Raw genomic sequence first — 14,172 nt, forward strand, 5'->3', positions numbered from 1 at the left:
TCGAACTCGACGTTGGTATAGGAAGACTGTCTACTGTTATGTTTGGTGAAGTTGTAAAAGAAGCATTCGGCTGTTCAGAAGTTGAGCTTATAAATCATACTAGTGAGGTATGTTTTCTTATTTTCTATTGCTTTATTGATGTGAGTAAAAAAGTCTATCTTAAAATTTTTCACACACTTATTACATTATCAATAAGTAAATGACTTTTATATTCAAATTGGCTTTTATTTACATCGTGAATACTAATTTCATAATAAACATTGCATTACAAAATTTGTATTATTTTACAGAAACATTTGTTATATATAAAAAAAAAATTACAACACAAGCTTCACAAAAATAATGGATGATTCAACTTTATGTTGACCCTGACCGACTCAACCAACAGCAGCACAAGAATTTCAACGTCGTCTCTATTGATCCAGTACAGAATAACACAAAATGATGAATCATAGTACAAACACCAAACGACACATATTTTAAACTACCGTTTTTATTGGACTTTTATTAAACTTAATGCAGGAAGCTTTGCTAAAATTATGGATGTTATAAATATGTATTGGATTGAATGATATTTTGAACTAATGTTTTTATTTTCTCAACTATGCCTTAAATTATTAAGTGAAATCAATCATTTTTATAAAGTATATATTATTTTTTACAAATAACTATTTTATAAAATTAGGCAAACGTGCTTTGCACGTTGCTCCCACCTAATATATATAATTATACAATAATTGCCTATCAATAAGTTCCAACAAAGCATTTATTCTCATAGAAATTTTTGATATACTTGCTTGTAGTTTTTTTATTTTTTTTCTATGTGGTTAAATGATATTACTAATTTCATGTGCCCAAAGTATAATGCCAAACATCTTCAAAGTTAACAGGTCTCCAAAGCTAATCGACCTTTAAAAAAAAAAAAAAGTAAAAACAAACAATAATAATTATAAAAAGGCACAAAAATGGTCACTAAGGAAGAGGTGAAATATGCGATGAAGGGATGCTCCTTTGGGCCAACCTTTGGAAGGGTTGGAAGAGATGTATCTTGTTAATGCATAAATTCACACAAGAGAAAATGACTCATTCACAACCCACGAATGTGACTAGGGCCCCGAGTATGCGGTTTGAATCCCATGATGACAGTTTAGGAGCCGGTACGATACCTGTATATACATTCATAACAATAAATAGTAAAAAAGTACAAAAAAATGTAAATAAAGAATGAAATATGGATTTACATTAATATGTACAGGACCTACGTTAACAAATTGTTTGAAAGACAAATCTACTATAATGAGAATATTTTACAGTCTCTCATAACCTCTCACATCTCTCTATACAATGAAAGTCAAAGACCCGTTTAGTTTAGATTTAGAGAAGATAAAAAGAACGGGATCTATCTTGCCAGGTTGAAGATAAATAAATAATTAATTAATTAATTTTTAAAAAAAAGCATCCCGCCTTCAAGGTTGAAGATGAACTCCCTCCTTTGAAGTTGTCCCGGAGCCCTCTTTATTAAGGCCTTTTGAGATGGTGAGAAATGTCAATTTTAAGTCACTTCATGATCTCTCTCCGCATATCTAACTTGCCTTCCTCTCTTAACTTTTGCCTTGTCTTGTCTTTTTCCTTTTTTTTTTTTCCTCCTTACTTTTTGACAATTGCTTTATAATAGATTAGTAGATTGGGGCCTCATGCGTCTTGGACATGGTACATATATGATTTATTTACCCCAACAATCCCCCATCCCCCATTCCAAAAGGGTTGGCCGCTACTACCTTTGCAAGGTAATGCTCACAATCTCTCCATTGCAAGTTAGGTGGTGGCCAACCAATAAACTTTTGGAGGGTGATAGTAACTTTACAACCTATCTTAAATACGAAAGATTTTATTTATTATTTTGACACTACACATCATACATAATTTTTTAATTTTGTTCTCTTATCAAATATATGGTGTATAGATAATGAGTAGAAGAACTCAATTAATTTATGAATAATAAAATAAAATAAATTATAAATAAATATAATGTTTAGTGTGTGAATACGATGAATAACAAAACTATTTTGAATACTGTCAAGGATGAACCCCATGCCAAACCCATCGGGTGAGTTTTTTGGTTTTCATTTTAGCTTATGTTCTTGTTTTGTAATTATTTATGTTTGATTATTTTGTTTTTCTTTTTAATAATCAATGTTGCATATTTGGAAAGTATCAAAATTTGATACGAGCTAAATATGACTTCTAAGGTACGTGACAATTTATTTTTTTGGATATCTTCTATTGACTTTGCTTTCAATATTCCTTTCTCTACAACCCTTCAAACCCAATGGGCTTCGCTTTTTCATTAGGCCTTCGGTTCCGCTCTCTAACTTTCATTTATCCAATGGAAAATGCTAGTCTTCTTACTCATTTTTTTCACTGAAAGTTACTGTTAAGATATTTTTATTATTTTTACTTAATGATTAAGTAAATATTTTTTAATAATATTATAATTTTTTTATTTTTTAAAAATATTTAAAAGTGTTAAAAAATACATTAAAAAAAAATAGAAAACAACTAGCAGGAGCCCCAACAGGAGCTCCCAGCTGTGAGAGTAGCACCGCCCATATCTAATTGGTTAACTAGAGAGTAAAAATTTATTTTTAATTAGGGCATCATTTGTTGGCAATTTTTAATGTTATCATAGAAGAAAAGGTCCCCCCCCTCCCTCTAAACAACATTGCATTGATAATAAATATGAATATATAAAAGAAGGGGCAAAGACCTTGACAAAATCCTCATTCTAATCAATACAAAATAATAAGATAAAACAAAAAGAAAAATATTCTAATCACAAAGAAATTATACAAAAATTTACTCATAAACTAAATTGATGTAGTATGTTAGATTGTAAAACTAGTTTTATTATAAAATAAATCTAATGTACCACGTGAAGTCATGTGAGTTTATTTTTGTGGGATCTCTTCGTTTTGAAATTTGAAAAATTGAATTATTTATTATATTTTGTTTAGAGTTTGAAAAATTGTAATTATTAAATAAAATGAGTTGAGATAGTTTTACTATTCAAACCAAGCCTAAAGACAAGAACTATTGAAAAAATATTTGTAAAAGAAATGAGAGAGGAGTAGATGAGCAAATAGAGGGATCGGCTTGAGAGTTTTCTTTGGAAGAAAGGTTGGTGGATTAACCCCACAACTCTAGGTTTGATTTGATAAAAACTAACAAAATTGATATCTATATAAATATTTATATATTAATTAGAAAATAATTAATCAATTACTTAAAAAAATGCAAAGTACCAATCATGAGTTTTTGTTTAGTTTTAGTAAAATTATGTGTGACTTATTGCAATAAATAGATGACTAGAAATACAACATTTGAGCATTTGGGATCATAAGTACTGTTATTTATCTTTGATTTTATAATCCTAAATTATATATACTGATATAACATATTTTAATTGATTATTTATTTAAATAGTAATATATAAAATTACACAAATTTGAATGAAAAAATCGAAAATTGAGACTAATTTTGCTTGTTAGGGAGTTATCATGATCTTGGCTTAAGTCATTGTTTTTTCATAAATTTTTATGGTTATTATATAAAATAAAATAAAAAATTAAAAGCACAAGTTTAATAAATAAATAATATGAAAATTGGAGTTAGGGAACAAAAATATTTAAAAAAAAGGAAAAAAAAGAAAAGAAAGGTAAGTGGAGAGTGAGCACTGTCTCCTCGTGCTTTGCTGTTTGGAGTCTGTGTCTTTGGTCTTTGGCTAAAGTCACAGCGGAGTCGTCGTGGTGGCTCTGCGACTCTCGTAGTGGCTTCTCTCAGAAAACCCTAGCGACACGACCGAGCTCTGCCAGATCCATCCTTCCTCTCTCGGTACGTAGCTGCTCTTCCATTTTCCCTTCTCGGATACGCAAACTCGTTCATTTTTTTCCTACCATTATGTAAATTTTACTCACTGAAACTGAACTTCACCACCACCAATTTATTCTTTTGTTTGCTTCGTTTTGACTGCGATTTTCTCTGCGATAATTTTGTTTTTATGTTTTTGTTTTAGATAGGTCCCCTCAGTTATGTGATATATGAAAATATGTGCGTCATTATCTGGAAATGATGCATTATCTATGTTAAATTCGCAATGCTGAATGATGGATTAGTTACTTTCTTCTGGATTTGAAGGATTTTGTTCTTCTTGCGGTGCTGAAATTAGAACATTTCTTCAAATTGTGTTTTGCATGATTGATAAGTGGCTATATTGTTGTTTTTCATAATTTATAGGAATTTAGGATTTTGCAAGCGCACGTGTGTATAATGTGTGGATCAGTGCATTCATTATTGAAAAAGTTTGACTAAATCTCATTCTGCAGTAGAAATAGCATTTCTATTGCATTGAATAATTATCCTTTCGAAATCATAATGTAGTTGTAGGACATAGGTTGCAAAACAAAATCAACTAAGTACAACCTAAACTGGTTGGATTCTTTACTGGTTATATAGAATAGATGAGCAATGAAAATTTGAAGATGACATGAAGTGCATTGTGATAGAATACTGACCATGACCATTTTGTAATCAGCAAAGTTTTACCTATCAAAAAAAGTAATCAGCAAAGTTTCACTTTTTTTTTGTTGCGATCAGGACAGTTATTGAGGTATCCGATGCTGTTTCTATAATCGAGCACATAGCTGATATATTTTGCTCTCTTACTTGCTGGCATTTTCCTGATTAGTGCTATATTTATCCGCTAGTTTCATTTATTTTAGTATCATAACTATTCTTCTTTATAAAATTTACTAAATCTGCTATATTGGTCATTGTAACTTCAACTCAACTTGAGCAGAGGGCTGTTTTACCTGGACTGGATGGAACAGGTTAGTTTATGTTATTCTCAGTTTTTACATATATTTTCTCTTACTACCTATAAAAGAAAACTTATATTTTGTGAGTAGTTTTGTTTGCAATTCTTGTGATAGTTATGATGTCTCTGAATGTGACAGTACGAGAAAGTTGAGAAGATTGGAGAAGGAACCTATGGTGTGGTTTATAAGGCTCGTGACCGTACGACAAATGAGACTATAGCCTTAAAAAAGATTCGCTTGGAGCAGGAAGATGAGGGAGTACCGAGCACAGCAATAAGGGAAATCTCCCTCCTGAAAGAAATGCAGCATGGAAACATTGTCAAGTATTCATTAGATTCATGTCCTTAACTGATCTTTTTGATTTAGGAGCATGCCTATAACATGAGTATGAAAGTATTAGGAATGCAAAATTTGAATGCACCGTGTCCTCTGCTACCATGTGGTTTTTTTCCTTGCCAATCATAAACTAACTTTTAATTGCTCTTCTAAATCATCAAGAGCACTGCTGCTACCACTTTTTTCTAATTTTTTGAAGGGATAAGTGCCTTGATCATTCTTTCCCAAAGCAATCATGGTTTCTTTCTTCAGGATAAATCCTTTACCATTTTCATGTAATTGATTTCTTGTTAAACTGATGGATGAATGCATATACAGTTCCAAGGCTTATGTATGGGTAGACCCTTTTTTCCCGTTTCTTTTTTCCTTTTGATGTGTGCTACAGAATTATCGGTCTATTTTGATAATTTTAGTTCTGATAATATTCTCTAGCTTAACAAAGACAATGACATTACTCTTGGTGTCTGGGTGGTGTATGATTGTCAGCATGGAAAACCACCTGTGGGTAGCCCAAGTGGTAAGGGGGAACTTGTGTGCATGAGCCCCATGTCACAGGTTCGATTCCCCCTGGGATCAAACTGTGATTTAAGGGGAGGCCATGGTGGTGGGTTGCTGGGCTAGTCTCCCCGGGGGTTTAGGTTCCATGGGTGAGTCCTAAGGGCTTTGCCATGGGGTAGTTCCCCCCTTCATAAAAAAAAAAAATGATTGTCAGCATGGAAACATCAATGAAAACATGAGTGCATTTTTTTTAGTTAAACTACAAAGATTGTTTTAAGGGTGAATATGCTGTATGTATTTAACCGGCGGAAATCTTCGTATATGTTCTGTTTTGCCTCGATTATTTTCCTATTTGAATTTGGATGGTTATTCTGTCTCTTCTGAGTTGCCTTTTATTGTTGATGGATTTTTGTTGACAGGTTACAGGATGTGGTGCACAGTGAGAAGCGCTTGTATCTGGTTTTTGAGTACCTTGACTTGGATCTGAAGAAGCACATGGATTCATCTCCAGAATTCGCAAAGGATCTACGACAAATAAAAGTAGGCGACTCCTGCTGTTTGGAGTTTTTGCACCATATGCAACATTTTTTTTTTTAAATATTCTTGTGAAAAAGTTATAGTTTATTTTTTAATTAATCAGCAAACCGAAGCATTTCATGTTCGGTGCAGGCCATTTCTTGGCATAGTGCCTGTTGGCTTTAATGATGAGGTTAGGGAGATGGTAGACAAAGAAGACGCTTTTTTTTTTAATGTTTTTGGCACAGATATTTTCATCTTTTACTAAATTCAATCAGTTTCTGGAAACCAATTTGTGAGCCTAATGTATGTGTTATTATTACATTTTTTCCTCTCTTTACCTATTGTGCATATTTAAGAGTACTTATTTATTCAATCTAATATGATGTGCATAATTTCCCCATAGTTTTTACTTGTGGTTAATTTCTTTAGTTTTAAATGCATGCTTAAACTTGATTTCTGAGTCATTCTCTTATCATTAAATTTGGCAACATAATGCAATGGGACCACTTGCTGTGGAAAGATACAGTTGATGACATTTCTCATTTTATGCAGATGTTCCTTCATCAAATTCTCCGTGGCATTGCTTATTGTCATTCCCATAGAGTTCTTCATCGAGATCTGAAACCCCAGAATTTGCTAATAGATCGCCGCACCAATTCGCTAAAGCTTGCAGACTTTGGACTGGCCAGAGCATTTGGCATTCCAGTAAGGACGTTTACACATGAGGTATGATTATGCACTGGTTCAACTTTTCCTAATCTTCTTATTTGCTTTTCTCTAGTAATAGTGTATCCTGATGTTTAATTGTAGCAATTTCTCTAGAATTTCTTTGTTCATCCCCAAAATTTGACAACTAAGACGAATTTGTATGCACCTCATACCAAAAGTTAAAAACAAAAATGTAATGCAAATGTTCTTTGGATCAAATGACATCACCATACCCATTAAAAGATGTTCAAGGGTGACATCAAAGGTTCAATCCCATATGAAATTTTCAAATTACCAGTGATGTACCCTTGTAGGACAGTAGAATCTTTGAAAAATCTGTATGGTTAAAAAGCAAACTATCTAAAATATTAGTTTATTCTTACATGTTATCAATTTCCAGGCACAAAACGATATAGGGCATCTGGTGGTATGGCTGAAGTATTGTAAAAACATAGGATTTTTTTTTATAGGATAAAAAAAAAAAAAAAAAAAAAAAAAAAAAAGAAAAAATCCTATGTTTTAACAATACTTCAGTCATCACGTAATGAGAAATTCAAATGAGGCATGACAATTTTAAGCTGTCAATTAGTACCATCCCTGGTTTATGATTCTTGGTGGCTCCTTTTAGGTGGTTACTCTGTGGTACAGAGCTCCAGAAATATTGCTTGGATCTCGCCACTACTCTACTCCTGTTGATGTGTGGTCGGTGGGTTGTATATTTGCTGAGATGGTTAACCAACGGCCATTATTTCCTGGCGACTCTGAGATTGATGAACTTTTCAAGATTTTCAGGTGAATAGCTTTGTGGCCACATTTTTCACTATTAGTTTTCTTGGAGAATATAGTTGCATCCGTGTGTTTGGAAGAGGATTTTTGAATGTGGCATGGATTAATATTTCTAATGCATCTAAATATGTTCTGTAGTCCAGTGTGTCATGAAAAAGTTGGTAGGGTCCATTGAAAATATGTTAGGGAAGAAATTTTTGTGATATATTTTTTTATTTATTTGAGTTTTGTGAAACTTGTTTTGATTTTTGTTTGTTATGGAAATCAAGGTGAGATGATTTTATAAAAATTAATTTTCAGATTTTTTTTGGCATGAAGGTGTTTGGGTTGATAGTGCAAGTATTTTGGGAAAATCTTTAAAAATTTCTTGTTTCCAAACATCCCCATAATTGAAAGAAAATAATGCTGGAAGTTCTTGTCAATTAGTTAAACATATGAAAACAATTGCAAAAGAGTTGGTAAATGAGCAAGCAAGTATAGCACTGTATTAATATATCTTTCTTCTTATATGAAGAGTCTTGGGTACTCCAAATGAGGATACATGGCCTGGTGTGACTTCTTTGCCCGATTATAAAGGTGCCTTTCCCAAATGGCCTCCTAAGGTAACTTAGCCTTTTCTTATATATTATGTTCCCGAAATTTCTATTTACCATGATGGGGTTAAAAAAATCAGTTATCAATTCTGGAGTATATACTCTATTGAAAATTTTAAAGATGCATCATTTACCATGCAGGATCTAGCTGCTGTGGTTTCAAGTCTGGATTCAACCGGAGTTGATCTTCTTTCTGTAAGTTTACATATAGATTGCAGTTGCATGCCACTACGAGACAACATGATAATTCCTAGTCCTTTTATTTTGATGGTGGCTTCTTGGTCACTTAAGTTTATCTTTTAGTCAACTACCTGCAAACACAATTTTTTCTCTTTCCTGAGTCATCTCCAGCTTTGTTAAAAAAAAGAAAAAGAAAAAAACTCTAAGCTCTGCTGTGTGAACTTAAAAAATGAGTTTGTAATTTATCGTTTTTTCCGTCTGCTATTGCATTGATTATTTTGGCAATAAGCTTATTTTCCCATCTAGCTCAAATGGTGATGATATGAACCCAAGCCCTGCTCTGCATGATGACATTTTTCTTATCCTATTAACTCCTGATATATATATATATATAAACTATTTATGGGTTGAGCACATCAGCATTCTAGACAATCACAAATGGATTATGGTATACACAACATGACTATGTTTTCCTGTTTCTTGATCATTTTTTTATCATGTTCCAGAAAATGCTCTCCTTGGATCCCAGCAGAAGGATCACGGCCAGGAGTGCCCTCGAGCATGAATACTTCAAAGATATCTGATTTACACCTCGATTATCTGCAACCATCCTCGTGGCAGAGAAGTGTCTATATTATTATTATTGTGTAGCTAATATATCGCTTTTGATTGTGTGAGAAATATGCGTGCTGCATTTTTTATGCGATTCTTCTTATTTGCAATTTCCTTTTGGATTGAGTTTAGATTTTACTTTGATTTGGTTTTGGAGAGACATATTTGCATCAACTAGGGTATGTTTCATTTCTCTCCTCTCTCTCTTCTCTCCATGTCATAAAGATATAACTGTCATTTTGTCTCCAATTCGAATTCGCTTGTAATCGACAATCTATCGTGTCTGAGAGAAACTATTTTTTTTCATGTGGATTTGGAAAGTTCAGATTTAACTTTTATATCTTCTGATAAAAAGAAAAAAAAGAAATTGATTTCACTTATATTACTTTTGATTTTTTGAAAACCTTTTCTATGTGTAAGCTACGGGCTACGATCGGAAGGAAAAAGTCGCTTCTTTTGAAAGGCGTGTCCCTTATTCAAATCTATTCAATTTGAATGCAGGATGACTCTGAAATCCACATTTCCAGTTAATCTAAAACACATTCTTCGATTGACCACTTTATTTCCGGTAATTATTCAAAACAAACATGTAAAGAGAATGTCATACCATGCTCGCAGTAGTCAAAACGTTACTTTGACTTGACTTAAACGACAAGTATAGAGAAACCCAAGAAGAGAACCTTAGATATACAAGTTTTCTTTTTCAAATAATAACCCTCAGAGTACTTATTTAAAAAATTGAATGCCCCTCAACGTACACTTCTACCTGCTGCCCTGTATCATCTAAAATGCTGAGCTACCTACCTTGTTTCTACCTGTCAATACATCCTTGGCTTCATTTATCTTGGAAGCAAGATAATGGCTCCCGCCAGCATCCGGATGATTTGCCATCATCACCCTCTTATGAGCCTCCTTAATCTTCTCTAACACAGCACTCTCTCTGAAAAGAGAATTAGAGTAAAAGTCGTTTTAATTTTATTGACAACAAACATAATCAATCTTCTAGTTAACACATAAGTAGAATAAGAATAAAAGGCACAACTTTATCATTGTATGCAAATTGTGCTGGTGTATCCAATGAAGCAAACAGTCGAATGGTTCCCAATTTACACTAGGAACTGCAAAATTCGATGGTATATTCCTTTTCTTGCTCATTCCTGGTAAATTATCGTTCATCCCAGAAGTTTAAAGTTTATATTAATAATATATGATGGAATTAGGCACCGTTTGAATAGTGAGATGAGATGAGATGGTTTTACATAAAGTTGAAAGTAAAATAAAATATTGTTAGAATATTATTTTTTAATATTATTATTATTTTGAGATTTGAAAAAGTTAAATTGTTTATTATATTTTATGTAACAATTTAGAAAAGTTATAGTGATGAGATGAAACCGTTTCTATATCCAAACGCAACTTTAATCATTTAGACCCATTTGGATAGTCAGATGAGTTGAGATGGTTTATAAATAGTACTAAGATTATTAGTTAAAATTAGACAAGATGAGGTGTTTCATCTCACCTCTGTATCCAAACGGACTTATTATTCAAATAATTACACATATACCTAAAATGAAAATGTGACTGGGTTATGGAGAAGACAATCACCTGACTCCAAGGACCAATGCTGCTTCTCGCCTAGTCATGACTTTCTCAAACCCACCATAATAAAATCTTCGAGCATGGGGCATCCTTGGGCGAGCTTTGAATGCTTGCCATGCTGCAATCAAGTATCTGGTCCCTAAGGCAGCACCTGCCACAGCACCACCAATTACTAGAGGAGTTTCCTGAGAGAAATGAACATTAAGCAAGCTATGTCAGTTCCACATTGAACAAAAAGCCACAAGAAATGTAAACTTTACGGCCAAATTTTGCATAATCATTCTAGTCAAATTAATTAGTGATAGCCTATCATTGAACAATCCCTTGGTAATTAAAATTTGTGTAAATGTCATAACCACATGAAAAGCTATTCATAAAAGAGAATAGAGAACATAAATTCACAACAAACTCAAAAATCAAATGGGTTTATAGAAATCAAGCCCCTTGCGAACATAATCAACCAGCAATCATTCATCATGGTATCCAATTTCAGATTTTGAACATGGTAACAGTACATTGTACTGGGAAGTAACTGATATTAGAAACAAAGTAAAACACGATCAATTCAATATATTCAGGTGCAGACTTTTTCTCGTTTACAAATCTTCACACATTTTCAACGGCGTTCCAACATATTTTCTGGGATGATAACTGATAATATTACAGCGTTAAATATATAATCTTTTAAGTTCTACAAACAAACTGCATAACATAGATGGAAAATTCATGAACGAACTTACCATTGGAATATTCCGTAATCGCTCTCGTGAATGGTGAACACAAACTCCAAACAAAACCAAAATGATCAATTATCTGCACTCGATGTGATAATAAAATGATCATCCAAACTCACAAAGGAGCTTAGAAATTCAGAATAAAACTGGAAGAACCTTAATATAAAAAATAAAAAATAAAAAATAAAAAGAACGTAGAAATTCTTTACCTTACAAGAGAATAAAGCGATGAGGTTTTCTAATTTTTTTCTTTTTCCCACGAAATCTGCCTGTGTACGATGAATTTGCTATTTATAAGCTGTGTCATGTTCGGGAATTCGTACTTGGGCACCAAGAAAGAACCCAAAACAAAGGGCGGCACTTTCTCCAGAAGGGTCTGGTGACTGGCCCGGGTGGTCCACTCTATCACTTTGATCGCTTATTATTTTATTTTATTTACTTAAAAACTAAAAAAATAACTTTTAATATATTGAAATATTTTTTTATGTTTTAAAAATATTTAAATATGTATATTAAATTCAGGAAAATTTATCTTGATTCTTGCGTCCTCAAATTGCTGTATCAAATTACCCAAAATCACGTTTTACATATGAAATTATCACATTTCTTTATTTATCTGTTTTTAAAATATCATTGTTAATATGTAATCAAAATGATAAAATAAATATAATAAAAAAGTATCACTTGTTGGTAACAATGATAGTGATAATTAAAAAGGTGTTAATTTTAAACAAATATATTAGTTGGTACAAATTGAGGAACCACGAGATAGTTTTGGTGCCGGCAGGCTGCAAAAATATTATTATTTCCACTTATTAAATAAATCTTAGACGTTAAAACTATATTCGTTTTAATTTGAGTTAAAAAAGAAGATAAATAAGAAAGAAGGAAATGTTAAAAATAAATAAAAGAACTATTAGGTTGCATTTTGGCACTGAGGTGATTTCAAATGATTTGAGTTGATCTATAAATAATAGTATTTTAGGTTCTATTGAAATGTGTTTGAGGCTCTGTTTGGATAGTAAAAGTGTTTTATCTCATCTTATCTTATCATTACAATTTTCTTAACTTTCATACAAAATATAATAAATAATTCAATATTTTTAAATTTTAAAATAATAATAATATTAAAAAATAATATTTTAACAATATTTTATTTAACTTTCATCTAAAATCATCATATCTTATCTCACTATCTAAACAACATCTTAATGTATAAATTAGATTGAAATATGTTTAATGTTTTATAGAAAGTTAAAAAAATATTGAGTCTCATCTAGAATTGATTTGAGAAGATGAGCTCAACACACAAACATGGCATTATTCTTCTAAGTATGCAAGACTTGCACTTTTTTTTTCTTTTTTTTTTTTTTTTTTTTTTGAATTGCACATTTTAACGTTGTATCTTGCTGAAACAAATTAATACAGTGACTCAAAGTTTCATTAAATTGATAAATATATGTTCTCTCAAGAAAATAAATAAATTTTTATTAAATAAAAAAAGAAGAAGAAATTAGCTTGCTTACCAAAATAAATTTTGGGAGAAATAATATTTGTAATTATAAACTGTGTAAGAATCGAGCATTCATTTTGAAATAATTAAGTAAAAATGAGATGATAAATAATATTTACAATCATAAAGTTCATATCCGTTGCATATTCATTTTAAAAAAAATTAAATAAATATGTGATCACATGAAAAAATTAATATTTTAATTGTGGATTCCAAACGACAAAAATTAAATTTTTAAGTAGATTTCACTTTTTCTAAAATGAGTACGCAATACTTGCACGATAAATGACTGTATATATCATTATTCATATAAATGACAAGCAATTAATAACAAAAGTTAAATCTTTATTTTTGGATGAAATTTATTATATTCAAGGGAAAATAATTCCATGCACTTGAAGTCCATTTCTATATCTAATAGTACATCACAACATACATGTGATGTGTCTAAAAAGAATAAAATAAAATAGAACTAAGATTTAAAAGGCTAAAATTCTAAAATAATTTCAATTGGTTGAAAGACTAGCTCTTGAATAATTATAGAGAAAATAAAAACCCAATAAGAAAGTGTAACCAGAAGGGTATAATCATTTAATTAAATTGCCATCTTAATTTTTCATGCGCCATTGAATGGGTCCAATAGGATTGTTTATATATTTTAAAAATTTAAAAATACGTCTTGTCCTATACCATCTCAAGGATGACGTAGTAAACTAACTAAATTAATATGCATTTGCCATTCTACATTTTTCTATACCTATAGGATTATCATTCCCCTTATAGTTTGATGAAATTTATTTAAAATTCATTTATTTATAAATCAACGTACATAATATATACTTGGAAAAATTTTATTTATCATCTCCGCACATTACATACCACATTTTATTTATTATTATTATTATTTTCTCTTACCAAATGTGTGGTATATTGATAATGAGTAGAAAAATTCAATAAATTTAAGAAAAATAAAATAAATTTTTTTTTAAAAGTGTGGAGTGTGATGTGTGAGGATGATGAGTAGCATACGTGACGTGTATTTTATTTTATTTTTTTAAATCCAAAATCGACGCATTTCAACCCCTACCCCCACCTGATTCCCTCTCTTAGCCCACCCAGCCCCGCCGTGCGCCACCTACAGTCACCGGCCACCACCATCGTCAACCTCCAACTCCACCGTTGGTGCTGGTGATGCTTGTATACTTTTCTCTCGTCGC

The 14,172-nt window shown here is 31.6% G+C and overlaps 2 protein-coding genes across 3 annotated transcripts; one reads left to right on the forward strand and one right to left on the reverse strand.

Annotated features, from left to right (window-relative positions):
• The first annotated feature begins 3,721 nt into the window (after window positions 1-3,721).
• LOC121244826 (cell division control protein 2 homolog A) lies at window positions 3,722-9,355 on the forward strand. The gene is made up of 9 exons (XM_041143042.1): window positions 3,722-3,891; window positions 4,856-4,886; window positions 5,013-5,197; window positions 6,128-6,248; window positions 6,780-6,953; window positions 7,564-7,727; window positions 8,236-8,323; window positions 8,456-8,509; window positions 9,001-9,355. Exons 2-9 carry the CDS (start codon window positions 4,878-4,880, stop codon window positions 9,076-9,078), a joined length of 873 nt encoding a protein of 290 aa, XP_040998976.1. The 5' UTR covers window positions 3,722-3,891; window positions 4,856-4,877; the 3' UTR covers window positions 9,079-9,355.
• A 278-nt stretch (window positions 9,356-9,633) lies between these two features.
• LOC121243824 (mitochondrial import inner membrane translocase subunit TIM14-3-like) lies at window positions 9,634-11,808 on the reverse strand. Of its 2 annotated transcripts, none has more exons than XM_041141888.1 (4): window positions 11,652-11,808; window positions 11,449-11,521; window positions 10,715-10,893; window positions 9,634-10,046 (listed from the first exon to the last, which is right to left on the reverse strand). In XM_041141888.1, exons 2-4 carry the CDS (start codon window positions 11,449-11,451, stop codon window positions 9,890-9,892), a joined length of 339 nt encoding a protein of 112 aa, XP_040997822.1. In that variant the 5' UTR covers window positions 11,452-11,521; window positions 11,652-11,808; the 3' UTR covers window positions 9,634-9,889. The 2 variants fall into 2 exon arrangements, with proteins under 2 accessions (XP_040997822.1, XP_040997823.1); XM_041141889.1 differs by having other exon boundaries at window positions 11,449-11,530; window positions 11,652-11,795.
• Window positions 11,809-14,172: the final 2,364 nt, after the last annotated feature.

This window comes from Juglans microcarpa x Juglans regia, chromosome 8S (genome assembly GCF_004785595.1).
Source record: "Juglans microcarpa x Juglans regia isolate MS1-56 chromosome 8S, Jm3101_v1.0, whole genome shotgun sequence".
Classification (NCBI taxonomy): Eukaryota; Viridiplantae; Streptophyta; class Magnoliopsida; order Fagales; family Juglandaceae; genus Juglans; species Juglans microcarpa x Juglans regia.